Source organism: Anguilla rostrata, chromosome 4 (genome assembly GCF_018555375.3).
Source record: "Anguilla rostrata isolate EN2019 chromosome 4, ASM1855537v3, whole genome shotgun sequence".
Taxonomy (NCBI): domain Eukaryota; kingdom Metazoa; phylum Chordata; class Actinopteri; order Anguilliformes; family Anguillidae; genus Anguilla; species Anguilla rostrata.
The window spans coordinates 7,011,545-7,030,210 of NC_057936.1; the positions used below are offsets into that span (position 1 = coordinate 7,011,545).

Sequence of the window (18,666 nt, forward strand, 5' to 3'; positions counted from 1 at the left end):
GCCGCAGTGACTGACTGACTCTCCTGCAGTGACTGACTGACTCTACTGTAGTGACTGACTGACCTGTTGCAGTGACTGACTGACTCTGCCGCAGTGACTGACCGACTGACCTGTTGCAATGACTGACTGATCTGCCGCAGTGACTGACTGACTCTCCTGCAGCGACTGACTGACTCTGCCGCAGTGACTGACTGACTCTGCCGCAGTGACTGACTGACTCTCCTGCAGCGACTGACTGACTCTCCTGCAGCGACTGACTGACTCTCCTGCAGTGACTGACTGACTCTGCCGCAGTGACTGACTGACTCTACTGTAGTGACTGACTGACCTGTTGCAGTGACTGACTGACTGACTCTGCCGCAGTGACTGACTGACCTGTTGCAGTGACTGACTGACCTGTTGCAGTGACTGACTGACCTGTTGCAGTGACTGACTGACCTATCTCAGCGACTGACTGACCTGTTGCAGTGACTGACTGACCTATCTCAGCGATTGACTGACCTGGTGCAGTGACTGACTGACTGACTGACTGACCTGTTGCAGTTACTGACTGACCTATCTCAGCGACTGACTGACTCTGCCGTAGCGACTGACTGACCTGTTGCAGTGATTGACTGACTGACTCTCCTGCAGTGACTGACTGACTGACCTATATCAGTGACTGACTGACCTGTTGCAGGAGGCTGACTGACTGACCTGCCACAGCGACTGACTGACCTGTTGCAGTGACTGACTGACTGACTGACTGACTGACCTGTTGCAGGAGGCTGACTGACTGACTGACCTGTTGCAGGAGGCTGTCCAGCGTGTCCTTGTCGTGGGGCGAGAGGCCGTCCTTCTGCAGCCGGAGGATGAGCTCGGGCTTCCTGTAGGGCTTGAGCGCCAGCAGGTGAGTCAGCCGGTCCCGCAGGGGGCGCTGCTGCACCCCGCTCCCGCCCTTCTTCATCGTGCTGGAGATGATGACGGGGCGGGACGTCCGCCGCGACGGGGCGATGTCCGACAGGCCGGGCGCGGGTTTCCGGATCTGCACCTTCTTACCTGCGGGACACACACACCAACCGGGTGAAGGCTGCAGCCGACGGCACAGACCAGACATCAGCACAGACGCCCCTTTTTTTTGGCAGGAGAAGCCAGGAGACGCCCCTCGAACAGCCCCGTCCTGTCAGGCACGTCTCCAAAAAAATCATCCACGTAACGATTAAAGCAGACTGCAGACGGAAGGGCCTTTCGGGGAAACCGTCACGGGCTACACGGACGCCCCACGCGCTGTCTGCGCCAAGGCGCCGTTTCCAGCGCTAAGGGTCAGTGAGCGGAGCGGAGCTAGCGGGGACGGCGGCGGCGATACCGAACGTTTTTAACATCGATTAACATCGCATCGGCAGCCGCGCTGGGCCTCCACAGAGCAGGCCGGAGCCAGTTCCAGCACGTTCTCTCCCGGCCGTCCGCTACACGCGCAGCCGAGGTGCAGTGATGTGGGGTACGGGAGGTGGGGTACGGGAGGCCGGAACGCGGTCCGCGGCACCACCAGACCCGATCCCACGGCGACACGCCCGCGTGGAGGGGTAAAAGGAGCCCAAAAAACCTTGCAGGTGAAGGTGAACAGGCGAGGGGCGGAAGCGGGGGCGTTTCCGTGGTGACGGGCCACGGGGTTCAGCCTGACACAGATGCGCTTGCTGAGTCAGGCGCGGCGACCGCAGACTTCCCCTTTGCGCCCCGGTCACATGACCCCGCCGAGCAGGGAGCCTGCGGTGATCTTCCCCTGCTGACAGAGCCGTGCTCACTGCAGGTTACAGTGCGCTGCGGAACAGGGACCTGCAAAACCCGGAACCCTCCCGAATCTGGAGCACGGACTGAAGTAAAACAAAAAAAGAGCTGTTCCGGGTTTTAACTCAGTTATCCAGCTAACTATGTAATCTAGGGGCCTGTATTAAAAAGCAGGATTACCCAGTTAGCTGGATAACTGCACTGAGCTAAACCTGGAGCACGGACTGAAGTAAAGAGAGAGCCGTTCCAGGTTTTTACTGGGCGCAGGTATCTAGGTGACTTGCTGCTCGGTGATGCAGACCCCTGCCCTTTTCGGAGAAAAGCCGAGACAAAGCCCCGCTGAGCCCTTCCCCGAACACGCGCTCCCTCTCAGACGCCCCCACCGAGGGGTCCGTCTGAAGCCCTATAAATAAACGGCGCTGGGGAGGGATGGCTGGCTTCGCGACACGAACGGGGGCCACGGTCGAGCCGGCTCCTCCTCCTCCTCCTCCAGGCCTCCCAGCTCCCTAAAGCGGGATTACAGGCTCTCTCTCTCAGCGTTCCGAAGTGCTTCCGTTTGCCCTCCCGAAACACCGGTACGGGAGAAGGCCGAAGAACCCGGCTGGGAACCATCCCCATTCCTGCTCTACCGGAGATGCGGACGGAGAACTGGTGATGCACGGGAGGAATGGATGCTGGGAAATGGAGGATATGAGGGGCCCACCGGAGCGAGTGTAAATGGTTCTCTGCATTTTTGTTTGGCGACACTTTATACAAAACTGACATACTCTTCTTTTCTTCCCCCCTCCCCCCACCCAAAGCTGCTGTTTGCGGTTTAAAGCAGCAATTTGAATTGGCCTAATTAGACAAATATAAAATCAAATATATTCACACTCATCACACTCAGGCTAAAAATCACACATCAAGTAGCACATATGAAAAGACTCTGAATGAAATGCTAAGGTTCAAGTAGCAGTAAATTACAGCTTCCGGCTGAAGGACGAATACAGGAGGCCAATCTTGAACGACTAAACAGGCTCCTGGATGCAAACAGCCTCTCAATCAGCACACCGCACCAGACAGATCTAACTGGGTGAAAGGGGTTCTGGGAATCTGAGTCCTGCTGGGAACAGGCCAGTCAGAGACGCACCAGGCCTCCACACTCTCACAGACAGAGGCCTTTGTGACATCACAGCAGGCCCGAGCCGGCGGAACCTCCGAGCTGGAATGCGGCGGGTGGTCCGCGGGAGGCGCAGTCAGACGGGAGGCCGCCGCTGGCTTCGATGGCGGACGCGGCGGGGGCCAGCGCATGCATTATGGATGCAGGGCAGAGCCACAGCTCCCTCTGAAGCAGACCCGACCTGAACACTGAACTGCCTTTTAAAAACTGCTGCTTAGACACTGCTAAAAAAACAACCACATTATCACCCTGAAAATGCTCCCAGCAGACTGTGTAGAACTTTCAATGAGTCACATTATTATTAACTTAAACATACAGCATTACACCAGTCCAATCAAAAAGCATCTTTCAAATTCTTTTTTCTTCTAATCTTCATAGTAGTAACAGGTAATAGGCATTTTACCAGTGTCTGAAGGACTAAAATCATGTATTTGGCCCAGGGCTGAATTAAAGATTACTCTTTATAAGACATGGTTTTAATCCGTATTTCTTCTTCAGCTGTACTTCTGAATAGGTGCTATGGAATATCATTATCATTATTATTATTATTATGGTAATAATGGGTGTGTCAGCAGGCGCTCTGGGGGGGCCCTTACCCACGTAGCGGCCGCCGGGCTTGATGACGATGGCGCCGCGGCTGCGCGTCTCCTCCTCGGCCTGGGCCATGCTTTGCCTGGCCTTCTGGTAGGAGTCGTCGGTGGCGCACACGGTAATCTTGTCCTGGATCCCACCCAGGCAGTCCAGCTGAATGCTGCCCTCGCTGAGGAAACGAGAGGCCGGGGGGGGGGGGGGGAGAGGGAGGGGGGGACGCTGGTTAAATGCGGCAGACACGCATCGGCATTTCGGTACGTGGACTAGGGCCCTGGCGTCACCGGGCATCGCAGAGCAATAGCGCTGATCCAGGCATCAGTTTCACCTTTAACCCTTTAAGCTGTGACATCACAAACACGCGATTACAGCGTTCTTAACTGAACATTCTAACGCTGATGTCACAATCACCGCTACTGGCACTGCAGGAAAGCAGTGGAGTTCCACAACACCGACTTAGGATTTAGAAAAACGTTCAGAAAAAAACCTACTCTTCAAAAGGTTAAGCTCACCGTGAAAAAGGTCGGGATATAAACAGGGGGAGACCTGATCCACAATCAGCACTCTGTGCTTGGAGATGCTTATACATACGAGCCCAGCTGCATCGCACCAGAAAGACCTCAGAGCAACAAACTGCCACATTCTGCACACAGTCATACCTCAGACCGGGGGTGTCAACCTAAATTCCCACGGGGCCCAGTGTCGTAGTTTCGTTTTCAATCAGCTGCCAATTAAGGCCTTGAGAATTAGGCGTGAGGATTCTTTAACCAAACAAGGACTCAGATGGTGCTGAGAACACCTCGAGAACCCAGCAGACACGGTGGTCCTCCAGGAGCGGAGTTACACACCAGGGCCCTAACACCGTTACTCACACCCCGATACCTGAAGAACACATGGTGGCCACGTATCAAATCAATTTGCTAATATGAAAAAAAAAATGCCTACAATCCGAGCTAAATTACTTCTAAGCGGAGACGTGTCCCCTGCAGTGGAATAAAGAAGCACTGTAATCCCTACTGGCCCGTAACACTACTGAAAAGTTTAACAAGAAAACATTCCCATGCAACAAAAATATGCCGGTGAACCCTTCCGGTAAGGGCATATTTCCTGAAATATGACTCGGGGGGGGGAAAAAACAATCGTGCACAAAATGTCCGCCCCGACGCGACTGGAAATCGTCAGAATTCACCGCAGTCCGCATTTTACAATCAGCGTTAGACACGAAACCGTAGCCTTTGACTCATTTCCGAGTGTTGACATTTGGGACAGGACTTGGCAGGACAGGCCGTTTGTTTTTCCGAGCCGGCAGGGTTGACTTGGGAGTGAGAGCTCTTACAGTGCTGGTTCAGGACAGAAAAAAAAACAGGACTTCCACTGCTAGGGAACTGGGCCAAAGAAGAAGCCATAAATCTGCCACTCTTCCTGTCTGAGCTCCAGCATCGTTGGCTTGCCGACACTGCTGCGCCCTGCCCCACCACACGCGCCAACCAATCATGACACACCAAGAACTTGTTATTGGAGTTGTTTCACAAAGACAATCTACCAGCACAGAACATATGGAAGTAAACATAACTTTTTAATCGGAGGGAAGCAGACGAGAAAGTGCACTTGTAAGTGGTCAGATTCGCGAACTTTTCAGTGAATTTTGTGCAATCATATCCTTGCAGGCTATAGAGCGCACACTGTACTTCAGCCACACAATCAGCCTAATTTGTGATTAAATATAGTCTATATAACAATAATTATTATTATTCCTTATTTTATAATTAAGGTAATTTTAGTAGGCGTGTGACATTTTTTTTAACAGTAGGTTGTCAGCCATCAGTTTGAAGAAATAGTCTCTCTCTCACTGTCACTCATTTGGTCATGTCTGGTAACAGGTGAAACCGCTCCGTTCACCGACCCGATCAGCCAGAACCGAGCTTCGGGGCTGAAGTGACACAATCCCATAATGCACGATTCTCGGCAAAACGCATAAAACTACAGCTCCAGGGACAAACAGAGATCGTGTTTCGACAGTCAAAACACACAACCCCCTTTGAAAAGCAGGTTCTTTTTGGAATGTTTTTTTTTCTCCAAAATTCTAAGTCAGAGTTCTAGAACTACAATGCTTATGATCACAAGCAGTGATTGCTACATCAGCATTAGAACGTTCAGCTGAAAACATTCCATGTACGTGTTTGTGATCTCACACCTTAAAGGGATATTCCACTTTGGTGAAAACACAAGTCATTTTGTGGAGCTTACCCCATTGTATTTGCATAGGGTGAATACTAGCAACGATCAGTCGTCCCTCCCGACCGTTAACGGCATTGCCGTTCGTCCCGGTCGTCCGGTTCCCAATTCACTCCCATTTCTATTTGCGTCCTCGCCACAAAATTAATCGTTTTAAAACGCAAACTAACGACGAAGGAAAAACAGATCGATAAACGAGACCTTCGGCATCCGACAGGCGAGTAAAGTCCTGACGAACGAGGAAAAGGCGGAGCCCTGCGTGTACCTGTGGAAAGGGGCGGAGCCTCGGCCTGCGCACGCTCTCACCTGGTGACGTACTGCTGGATGCAGTCGAAGCTGCCCTGGGGGTTGTCCCTCCCCACGTTGGACAGGTAGAAGGTGAACGTTCGCACCTCATTGGCGGTTTCCGATCGCGGTATCGAGATTTTCTGTTGAGGGAGAAGGGGGGGGGGGGTGTCATTTTTAAAAATCTACCCATTAACCCAAGATGGCAGTAGTACATACACGGGTTCAGTTAAAACACTGTAAGCAGCGCAAGAATAACATAACACAACAATGCGTGATGATACAATAAACAGGGAACTGGAAACACTTGTACAAGGAGCGTTGAAGATCATGTTTCTCAGACTGGTTTCCAAGTTTTGTTCTCTGAAGCTGAACCAAAAAAAAAAAAGTTTCCATGGTGGACTCTGCATTACAACAAAAACTAATTTTAGAGATTTTTTTTATTTTGCATGTTGTTAAGAACAGATTTACAGCCCTAAGCTAAACATGGATGTTTATGGTTCCCGTGTTGCTGTTCAGGATGTGTACAGAAGACGCACAGACTATCAAGGACAACAGAGGCGCGTTCAAGTTCAGCGAACAAGGCGAACGTTTGCAAACTATTTCAAACTTTTTTCCATTAGCTTTGTGTTCGCCACGAACATTTGCAAACATAAGCGAACGGTCTGAAAAGGTAGTTTGCGGCAAACAAAAATGGACGCTGGACTGAGGGAAATGTTCCCGATGCCATTAAGTGTGATCAGTTTTTTCAATAATGTTATTGCTAATGCTAGCCAATGTTTTTACTGTTCGCTAGCTAGCTACTGTTTTTTTATTTATTATCGGTGATCACAGAAGCGGCTGTGAGTACAAGCGCTCTCGTCGCCATGTCTGTTTATGTTTAAATCAAACAATTTGGGATGTTCGTAAAAGCCGTTCAGATTGAACTGTTCAAAGAAAACACGTTCGCCACGAACATTCGCCTCTGTTCGCTGAACTTGAACGCACCTCAGACCTTAACACTGAACACACAGCTGTCAAACGTCATACTTCACACTTTTGTGCCGCACGGCAGCGTATCCAAAACTTTTTTCCTTCCACGGCACACAACAAATTTACACAATCTCACGGCACACCACAATCAGCAGCGAGTGACGTACTGAGTCTTACGCGACGTGTCAACAGCAGGCCTAAATGTTCTATCAGGCTTTTAATTAAGCGATACGAATTTTAACGACATTTACGTTGGCTTTTTTTAAAATGAGATTTGTTCATTTAAGTTTTTAAAATTCAGTTAATGTTTTCAAAAGGATTGACTGAAGGCACACTGAAGTGCACACCGTTGGGAAAAGCTGTCAAACTACACACACGGAAAAAAAAACCAAAACATCAATCTTAACAAGTACCGCAGTCTTACATTTAAACTTCAAATCGCATTTCCTTTACTTTTTGCCAATGCGGTGAGACAGGTGGTTACTCATTTCACGATTTGTAAACGGGCAAGGAAATGTCACTTATCAAGCAAGAAGTACCTTAAAACAAACTAATATTACCCACCCGAGTGCCACTGCAGGGCCCTATCTGCTGTATGGACCAGTGACTGCCCTCGAGGACTGTCCAGGTTAACACTGCTGCTCCTGCCAGCCTCACGCCACGCCACATACCCCCCTCGGCCAGGCTGCGGCCTTCTGGCCCCTAGCCCGTCTAGACCGGCACAGTTTCGCCAGCCCCCCCGCAGCCCCACAGGGAGAGCTGCCCGCCCCCCCCCCGCCCACCCGCCCCGCACGGGAGCAGGAATAACCCCGGCTGCCCCCACGTACGAGCCGTGCTCCGGAGCGCAGCGGGGGGGCCCGCCGAAACCCCACTCTGCACCGCTCCGCTCCGACGGTCCCAGATGTCAGGGTCAGAGGGGAGGGGGGATGGAGGGGGGAGGGAGAGGGGCGGGGCCTTAAAGCAGGAACGCCGGCTCGGCTCTTCCGACACAGACACCCTGGAAATAATCCCAGCCGCCAGCGCACACCCTGCCGCTGAAAGTGCAGCGCGTGCAATAACGCGAGCCGCTAACACACACACGAGCGTAAAGCGCTGAACACACTCCTTCCCAAAGTCCCTTTCTTCAGTGGGGGGGGGGGGACCTTAAGGGCGTTTCATACGGTGAGAAAACGTGGGTCTCATTTGGAAGGCTGGTGAAACTGCATTAAGAGTTATGAGCCTGGCTGTACAGGGAAGCTGTTGTGGGCTGTTAGGCTGTCAGACACACACACACACACACACACACACAGAGCTGGTGTCAGAGACCTGAAATACCGCTCCTGTGGAGTCACCCAGCCCCGCCCCGCCCCGCCGTCTCTCCGCAGGTGCTGCAGACCGAAACCCTGACGAGAGGCTCGGGGAAAATAACCCCAAATTACACTAATCACAGCGCCGCAGCTGCTGGACATTCCCCTTTAAAAGGGCCACCTCTCTCCCCACAGCCTCCCTCCCAGCGAGACGCGGCTTCCCAGAGCGAGCGGGCAGGCCACCAGCAGATGTTTCTCTTTCTCGTAAAAGCCCTCCTCTCTCTCCTAAAAAGTGGGAACTAGAAAGCTCCACTAATCGAAACTGACTTTCGTCAAAGTCTTTCCTTCCACGGTTTCGGGTGGCCTGCCTTCCTGTATTCGATTACTGCCCCCCCCGCCCTCCCACAAGACAACTTCCCTTGTAAGCACACAAAACTGGGGCCCAATTGGCAGTAAGATGAGGTCTCTGCAAAAGGCACAGGCGTGTTCTGATTGGCCGACGGTCAGCAGAAGGAACGCTGAGGGGACAGCAGCAGTCTGTTTGCAGGGCACGGTGACCCCCTGGATACACAGCGCGGGGCAATGCGACCCTCCCTCTCTGCCCCGCTCCACTCACTGAGGGTCCACACGCGCGCGCGCGCACACACTCACACACGCACACGCACGCACGCGCGCACACACACGCGCACACACACACGCACGCACGCACACACACACACACCGTGCGGCAGTGTGACCCTCTCTCTCTGCCCTGCTCCATTCATTCAGGGTCCCCACACACACACATGCACACACACACACACACACACACACACGCACGCACACACACACACACACACAATGTGGCAGTGTGACCCTCCCTCTCTGCCCCGCTCCATTCATGCAGGGTCCCCACACACACGCACACAGAGACACACACACACACACAGACACACACGCGCACACACGCACACACACAGACACACACCGTGCCGAACTGTGACTCTCCACCTCCACCCCGCTCCATTCCCTCATGGTCCACACGCACGGTCGAAACCTGCAGGTGGGCCAACTATAAATAAACACAGAGTTCCCGTTCTCCCTTCCAGGAGCTCTCTGTCGCTTAGAAAAAGATACTCGAGTACTTGCGCATTCCTGCTCTTACCAAAACACAAACGAGAGATCTCGGATTGCGTCAGCTCGTTCTTTTTAATAATTAAATGATTTCATGCTCTGGCTTTGAGGCCAAAAGCAGCAGCGGTGCCCTTGGGCCTTCCCTGTGTACTGGGCTCAAATGGCAGCGCTTCTGACACACTCAGGCCAGGGAGCCGAGCGAACAGCGTCCAAGTGCTCAGCCACAGCCACACGCTTCTGCGCTCGCGCTCACGAAAAACAGCTATCAGCTGTCGCATCACTTCCTGATTGAGTTTCACTGAACAGCCAGCATGCGCACACGCACACACCAGTGGGTACACACTCAAAAGCATGCGCACATACAGGCGCACACACACTCTCCCATACATGAGAATGCAGACACACACACACACTCTCCCACGCTCAGGCACGCACAGCATCGCGCACACACACACACTCTCCCAGCACACTCACAGAATTTTGACAGTTTTGGGGAAATTCTCAGAGTAAGAACAGCTCCGCAGGGAGGAAGTGGGGAGAATCTCAGAGCCCACAGCAGAGAGCAGAAGCAGCGGGTCAGTGGAGAGACTGAGCCAGGAGCAGCACAGGGCTGGAGCCAGGAGAACCCTGCTGCCACAGCACAGACAACTGCATCTACAGCACAGACAACTGCACCTACAGCACAGACAACTGCACCTACAGCACAGACAACTGCACCTACAGCACAGTTACCATGCACCGACAGCACATACATCAGCTCACACAGCACAGACAACTGCATCTACAGCACAGACAACTGCACCTACAGCACAGACAACTGCACCTACAGCACAGACAACTGCACCTACAGCACAGTTACCATGCACCGACAGCACATACATCAGCTCACACAGCACAGACAACTGCACCTACAGCACAGTCACCATGCACCGACAGCACAGACACCAGCTCACACAGCACAGACACCTGCTTATACAGCACAGACAACTGCACCTACAGCACAGTCACCATGCACCGACAGCACAGACACCAGCTCACACAGCACAGACACCTGCTTATACAGCACAGACAACTGCACCTACAGCACAGTCACCATGCACCGACAGCACAGACACCAGCTCACACAGCACAGACACCTGCTTATACAGCACAGACAACTGCACCTACAGCACAGTCACCGTGCACCGACAGCACAGACACCACCTCACACAGCACAGACAACTGCACCTACAGCACAGTCACCATGCACCGACAGCACAGACACCACCTCACACAGCACAGACACCCTGCTCTCACACTAGGATCTCTCTCAGTCTCTCACACACACACACACACACACACACACACACACATCAGGCATACACACACACTATACACTAGGATCTCTCCCTCTCCCTCAGGGGTCAGAGGTCAGGGACCGGGGGAACAGTTCGGGCCCTAATCAGCGTCCCGCCGCTCGTTAACCCGACCCCCCCCCCCCACAGGTGCGCTTTCGGCAGGCGGAGACACGGCAGCGTAAACCCCACCGCGTCCGCGTCCGACCGCCTGACGTAATCTCCCAACTCGTGCTGAGTCAGAAACAATGACTAATCACGTCCCACACACGCTAAGCACCCGGGCACTTAGGGGAGGCTCCAGATACCAGACACTGGCTAACGGAAAATTACAGACAAAACACAACACAACAACAACAACAACAACAACAACAACACAACGTCCTGTCTGCTCTCCTCCCCCCGAATCCTAGTCCACTGGATCAGCTATGAACTAGAGGGGCGCGTGTGTTAATTCAGTCTCACTACTACATGGCTACTATTATACAAGAACCCGAGCCCCACCTTAGAGGCCAGTTCTGGGAACTTCCTGTAAGCATCTCGTTTCTATGCAGCATCTTTTGACTGAAGTCTGAACCGGAGAAGGGAGAGCGGTCCCTTATAATCCACGACAGAGCTGACAGAGCAGGGCGGGGATGACCGAGCAGTCCGGACAGAGGTCCAGCGACGACGCAGCGTTCTCTGGCGCGTAGCCCCGCCCACCTGCCCTCGTCTCCGGGCCAATGAGGGAGGCCGCCCGCCGCCAGCCGGCTGCTAGACTCCTCGAAACCGCAGAAGCCTTCAGGCTCAGCCCGGTGTCTGGGAATAGCGCTGACTCACTCAAAACGCACGGACGCGGCCGAGCTCTCGATAGCGACGGCCGTCAGGGCTGAGGGGGGGGGCTCAAACCAGCCAATCAACGGTTACCCAAACCGTCAGGCGCAGTCTGCGGCGGGGCCGTTTTCACGCTGCGTAGCCGACCCGAGGACAGAAAGCCGCTCGAGGTCAGATGGCTGGGCTGGAGCAGACGCCGCGCGGCTCACGCTGCCTCACGCTGCCTCACGCTGTCTCGCGGCTGGGGGCCGCCGCGCACAGGAAGCGCAGGCCCGAGGCCGTCTTCCAAACGAGAGTCGCGAGCGAGGGCACGGCTTCTGAGGGCCGAAACCTGGAACGCGGGCACGTCACCCGTTTCACAATCCCATCGTTCGAAAAGTAACGGCGACGCTTTTCAGTTATACGCCGACTTTCACAATCAAAGAGAAGCAGGAGTCATCCCAGCCGCCAACCAGACGTACAATCCTACACATGATCATTTTTCAAGAACTGAATTCCAACTCTCATGGGTGAGTTGACTTTAAAAATGCAGACGCGTGGTGCCTCACTTTCGCTATGCTAACAGCTGTCAGCTTCCACTGTACAGAGCAAAATGATGGCCTTAAGAAAAGCACACTGTGCAGAGTCCAATGGGCCGACGTGCAGCTTGGCGCTGCTGTACGGTACGCCTGTGATGCGCACTGACCTGCTGCCTGATCAGAGAGCAGGCATCCCGCTGGCCACATGGGCAACATCCCACCCACTCCATGCCCCAAATCCCAACTGTGCACACATGCATGCACACACACATGCACACAGTCATGCACACACGCACATGCACATGCACACAGTCATGCACACACACATGCACACGTGCACCAACAACTCCACATTACTCAGAAAATTCTGCGCTTATTATTATGCGATGACCGACGCGACCATGCAGACAGGACAGACGCAAGAGACCAGGGGCCCAGGGGCAGCTGCAGCCCTCCAGCAGCGCACGGACCTCCGCGGCCTTGCACCGAGCCTCCTCTTCCTCAGAGAGGATGTTAACAGGGCTGCGTGTGCAGAGAGCTGGACTGGAGTACGGTGTTCAGCCTGTCTGCACCAACACAGAGTCAAACACAACATCCACTGAGCGTCTGCACCAGCACAGAGCCAAACACTGCCTCCACCCTGAGCATCTACACCAGCACAGAACCAAACACTGCCTCCACCCAGCCAGCTCCCACACCTCTCCCATTCTACAATTTCCTCCACCCAACGTTGAAAAGCATGACAGCCCATTTCTCTGTAAAACACCCACTTACTGACTGACTAATCAGACAGTAGCTGTGAGCAGCCAGCTGTTAGGTCTTGGGAGAGAACAGTCTGCACTTCAGCCACAGGAACTTAGGCCGTTGAGCAAGTGCAACTCTGAAGACGTGCAAAATGGCTTGCCTCCCCTCTGACCTGGGTGGAAATTCCAACTCAGGCAGTTTCAATTTCCTCAAAAAAAAAGGCACATGACAAAACCTTCACCTTCTAAAGAAAAACAAAATAAAAATATGTCCGGAAACCAAAACACAAGGCCAGACTGCAGCTCCTGCAGCCAACGGAGCAACGCTCATCCAACACGGGCAGCCTCTACATACCGGCAAACTCCAGGAAACATGATATGGAAATTGGTAAATGGACTGCATTTATATAGCGCTTTTATCCAAAGCGCTTTACAATTGATGCCTCTCATTTCACCAGAGCAGTTAGGGGTTGGGTGTCTTGCTCAGGGGACACTTCGACACGCCCAGGGCTGGGATCGAACCGGCAACCCTCCGACTGCCAGACAACCGCTCTTACCTCCTGGGCTGTGTCGCCTCGGTAAGTAAGTCACTTTCGCAAGATTTGACCAACTGTTACTCAACACACAAGCAGGCCCTGCTCATAACCAAGTCTTCCATTGTTGCCGTCTCGACACCCTCATAAAACACGCCTCACAGCAGAATCTCAAGCATTTTCCCAACGAAGGGAAGGTGAGACTGCCATGAGTGACCACACGTACGGAACGTCCTACAGGGAGATGTGCCTGGAAACGGTCCAAAAAAAGAAAAAAAAAAAAAGTATTTTGGTCCTGACAAAGTTACCGCAACTGAGAAAGCCCCCGAAATAAAAAAAACGACTTAACGTGTCCTCACTGGCGCCACGGGAGCCGCGGGCCCTTCTGCACGGCTTCTGAAGTTTCTGAATTCCAACCAATAAAACACCCGGAAGCCTTTTTACCCACAGTTCCTTCCGTTCAGCGGCGACAGAAACCCAAGCACGGGTAACCTTGCTTTCGTTTTCCTCTAAACGTTCTTAGAGCGAAGCAAAGTGTTACTTTCTTTTCTTTTTTTTTGATCGTCTGTCCTACTGCTCCTATGAGTCACAGGACTATTCAAATGCAACAAAGATGGTGAAGTATTTATTAGCTACAAAGACCCCACCATGTATGCGGGCTTGTCTACCAAAATGCCTGCTGGGAATTTTTTTCCTGTTATTACATTAACACCGACAGAACATAAACAACTTGATTTCACAAATGATTTCAAAATACTGAACCCTAGCTATACTTTGGCAAACACCGATGGGAATTTCTCTCTCAGGAACTTTGCGAAACCGATAAAGTTTAACGATGCACAATGGAAAAAAAAAAAAAAAAAAAATCTTGGCCATCTTGCTCATTCCAGAGGTTACGATGCCCAGCGATACAGAGGGAGCTGAGGGGAAAAGATACTACACTCACATTCCCCTAGGGCTTTTTTTTTTTTTTTTTTTTTACAGCACACGCGTACAATGAACTTAAAATACGGCCTCGAACTTGCCGCAGGCACCCAGAGAACGCCAGCCATCACTCAGACATAATCAGCATGTAAGAACATTGCAATTTCACACACACACACACACACACACACACACACACACACACACACACACACACACACACAACACACATACACACATACACACACACACACAAACACACACACACACACACACACACACACACACACACACACACGCGCTTAATGAGTGACGAAACGCACGTTGCCCCCGGTGACTCAGCCACACCCATGCGATGTCACAGACGCGGGGCGGAGGAGAGGTCACAGAGGGTGAAGGATGAGCAAAGGCTTCAGACGGACGGAGAGGAAGAGGAAGAGAGAGAGAAGACAGAGGACGCGCTGACTTACCCCTTGGTTTCCAGTGAAGCGGATGGAGGGCTGGCACGACAGGCCCTGAAAAGAGAGAGAGAGAGGGGGGGAGAGAACGGTGAAACCGTCGTCATAGCAGCCATCGCCGTGACATCAGCAGTGATGAGAGGACCATACTAATGGGGTCCTACTCAAAGGAGCCCCCATTAGTGCACCACCCACCCTTGGTGACACCAGTGATAACATCTATTTGGCTGGCGAGCATTTTCATAATTACATTAGCGTTGGAGACTAAGTAAATGTTTTCAGCTGCGGTTGAGTGAAATGAATTGGCCTATTTTTCCATTCACAAGGCTCCCTTTTAAAAAACCTTCCGTGTTATCTCACCATGCTGCTGTCCTTCAAACATTTCAGGTTACTGCACACAAACTCAGGAATGCATTAGAGTAGACACACCCCGAGCACTACAGACAGACAGACCTTGGCAGAGCTGCTTTTAGTGTGTGTATGTGTGTGTGTGCGCACCGTACCTGTGGAATAAACACCGAGATGGGACTACCGCACACCGCTCGGATCAGACCAGAGCTACCGCACACCGCTCGGATCAGACCAGAGCTACCGCACACCGCTCGGATCAGGTCAGAGCTACCGCACACCGCTCGGATCAGACCAGAGCTACCGCACTCCGCTCGGATCAGACCAGAGCTACCGCACTCCGCTCGAATCAGACCAGAGCTACCGCACACCGCTCGAATCAGACCAGAGCTACCGCACACCGCTCGGATCAGACCAGAGCTACCGCACAGCGCTCGGATCAGACCAGAGCTACCGCACAGCGCTCGGATCAGACCAGAGCTACCGCACACCGCTCGGATCAGACCAGAGCTACCGCACACCGCTCGCATCAGACCAGAGCTACCCGCACACCGCTCGGATCAGACCAGAGCTACCGCACATCGCTCGGATCAGACCAGAGCTACCGCACACCGCTCGGATCAGACCAGAGCTACCGCACAGCGCTCGGATCAGGTCAGAGCTACCGCACACCGCTCGGATCAGACCAGAGCTACCGCACACCGCTCGGATCAGACCAGAGCTACCGCACACCGCTCGGATCAGACCAGAGCTACCGCACACCGCTCGGATCAGACCAGAGCTACCGCACACCGCTCGGATCAGACCAGAGCTACCGCACGCCGCTCGGATCAGATCAGAGCTACCGCACGCCGCTCGGATCAGATCAGACCAGAGCTACCGCACACGGCTCGGATCAGACCAGAGCTACCGCACACCGCTCGGATCAGATCAGAGCTACCGCACACGGCTCGGATCAGACCAGAGCTCGGGCGGGCCGGTCTGACTGCAGAGGAGGGCATACGGACCAGCTTAGCACAGCCACTCACATTAACACTACGCTGGGCACTGATCATCTTCTCGGGACTCTCTTTCATTTGACTCATTTTTGCTGTTCATCAGTTTGTACGCTGCAATGCCGTATACTGCTACGGTCACAGTTTCTGTTTTGGCCGTGTGAACAGGGTCGGCGCTGCAGAAGAGGCCGAGGGCTCAGCCGGTCTGTCCCTGCGTATAAATAAAAACTGACGGTGGCGTGTGAGAGTGGAAACAGAGGCACACGGCGCTGTGACGGACAGGTCTGTGGGCGTGTCTTTATCAGCTGCACGCACCTTCTTATTGTCATTAGACGCCATTTTTTTTTCTGTTTTTATATCTGCCCCCCCCCCCCCTCCAAGAGGTCTGCATCTGGTCAGGCTGGCCTTGTAAATGAGCATTTGTTGTTAAGTACCCTGCCTGGTGGTTAACTAAACGTTAAATTAATAAATAAAAATTAATAAGTGCTTAATTTACGAGAGTTACTGAGCCCGCTCATAAATGCCCCTCACACACCCCCACACTGGGAATGCTCCCATTGGCTCCGGCCCACTCCATCACAATGCTCGGTACACTCCGATTGGCCCTTCACACATGATGTGTGCTCTGATTGGTTCAGTTCCAACCCTAGCAGAGGCCAGCTGCGCCCTGATTGGCCCTGTCCCAGACCTTCGCTCTCAGGACGATGGTGTGGGTGTAATGTTATTTGTAAGGGAACGTTGTTGTCAAGACTGCGGGTAGCAGGACGGACACACAGACACAGACGAAGGCACACAGACAGACAACCAGACACACAGATACATAGACAGACACACACACAGGCAACCAAACACACAGATACATAGACAGACACACACACAGACACTTTATATAAACCTCCATCTTTGAGTGCTCGCTGCATTAAAAGTTTTTTTAATTTTTTTATTCTAACAGCAGAGACACTTCACTCTTAGTGGTATTCTTAAGTGAAACAAAGTTAAAGGAAGGAAGGAAAAAAAACACACAAAAAGACGTTACATTAAACCGTTACATTTCCCTGACAGGCCCATTATACACCAGCGGCTCGTCCGATGACAGGGCCTCATTTAAACACGTTTCCCGTGGGCGCTTCCTCGCGGCAGTGCGCTCGCCGTTCGGAAAAAACGCGTCCAACCGCCACCGACGCTCCGGCTCGAACCCGCAGAGACGTTTTAAATAAATACAACTACAGACGCCAAAACCCAAAGAGCGGAGCAGCTCGCTGTCTCTGGCGGCTGCTCAGGTCTGCACCCCAGGACTGCACCCCCATCTACCCCCCATCCTTTACCAGTCTGCACCCCCATCCCCCAGCCTGTACCCCAGGTCTGCACCCCAGCTGTACCCAGGACTGCACCCCCATCTACCACCCGCCTGTACCCCAGTTCTGCACCCCTAGTCTAGTGTCACTGCGCTCATTTCAGTAATAAACTCCCAGCATGCCCCGCTATTCCTCAGACAACATCAGCCAGAACTGAGACAGAGAAGGGAAGGCCGAAAGAGAGAGAAGGAAGGGGAGAGGGGGAGAAAGAGCAAGAGAATGAGACATAGACAGAGAATGTGAGAGAGAGACAGAGGAGGAGAGAGAGACAGAGTGTGTGTGTGTGCGCTTGTTTGGTATGTGTGTGTGCATGCACGTGTGAGTGCGGGTGTGTGAGTGTGTGAATGTGTGGGTGAGTGCGAGAGCATGTGTGTTTGCACGTGTGCATGTGTGTGTGTGCATGCATGTACGAGTGTGTGTGTGTGAGAGAGAGTGTGCGTGTATGTGTGTGTGTGTGTGAGAGTGTGCGTGTGTGTGTGTGTGTGTGAGAGAGAGAGAGAGAGAGTGCGTGCATGCGTGTGCGTGTGTGTGTGAGAGAGCGTGTGCGTGCATGCGTGTGTGTGTGTGTGTGTGTGTGTGTGAGAGAGAGTGTGTGTGCATGCATGTGTACAGTGTGCTGTGCTGAGCCTGGGGTCTGTGCACATGTCCGTCCCCCCGGGTGAGAGGGAGAGAGAGAGCGCTGGGATCAGACATGCCGCTCGCTCACGCTAAACTCCGCCCTGCCTGCCGCCTCGCTCCGGGCCTCAGGGGTCCCCCCGAATGTCAGGGGAGGGTGTGAGGCGCGGGGTGGGGGGGTGAGCCGCGGGGGGCCTCCAGCGCACGTCCAAATCCCTCCGTCAGAGGGAGGGGTTTGGTCTGGCCCCTCTCCAGGCCCCGACATAACCGCTCTGTTATGCCCCCCCCCGTGCTGTGTACCGCCCCCCCTTCAGGAGAGCGGCGGGCGGACCCGGGGACCCGGAACGCAAAGCGGGGCCTTAATCGGCCGCCACTCGGGGTTCCATATTTGCGTCCGCGTCACGGCAGAGCACGCGAACACACGCACGCCCTCCAGCTGTTCCGCTCCGGCCCGAGGGGGGACGGGGGGGGGAGGCGGCCGGGGGCTCGTGCTTCACCTCCTCGCCACCCCCCCCCCCGCGCTAAGCGACACAGCCGGCGGCTGGAGCCGGGCAGCCAATCGCAGGCGCAGAAGGCAGCACTGGGGCATTTCTCTGCGAAACCGAAATACGGGGAAACCAAACGCAAA

General features: G+C 53.4%; 1 protein-coding gene across 1 annotated transcript in view; it reads right to left on the minus strand.

The window, feature by feature from the left end:
• Window positions 1–18,666, minus strand: part of ell (elongation factor RNA polymerase II) — a 55,922-nt gene that overhangs the window by 17,535 nt on the left and 19,721 nt on the right. Inside the window, exons 2-5 of the mRNA XM_064330333.1 lie at window positions 14,738–14,782; window positions 6,053–6,174; window positions 3,520–3,683; window positions 785–1,038 (exon numbers count right to left, since the gene is read on the minus strand). Of these exons, the coding sequence (XP_064186403.1) occupies window positions 785–1,038; window positions 3,520–3,683; window positions 6,053–6,174; window positions 14,738–14,782 (585 nt within the window). The remainder of the gene's footprint in view (window positions 1–784; window positions 1,039–3,519; window positions 3,684–6,052; window positions 6,175–14,737; window positions 14,783–18,666) is intronic.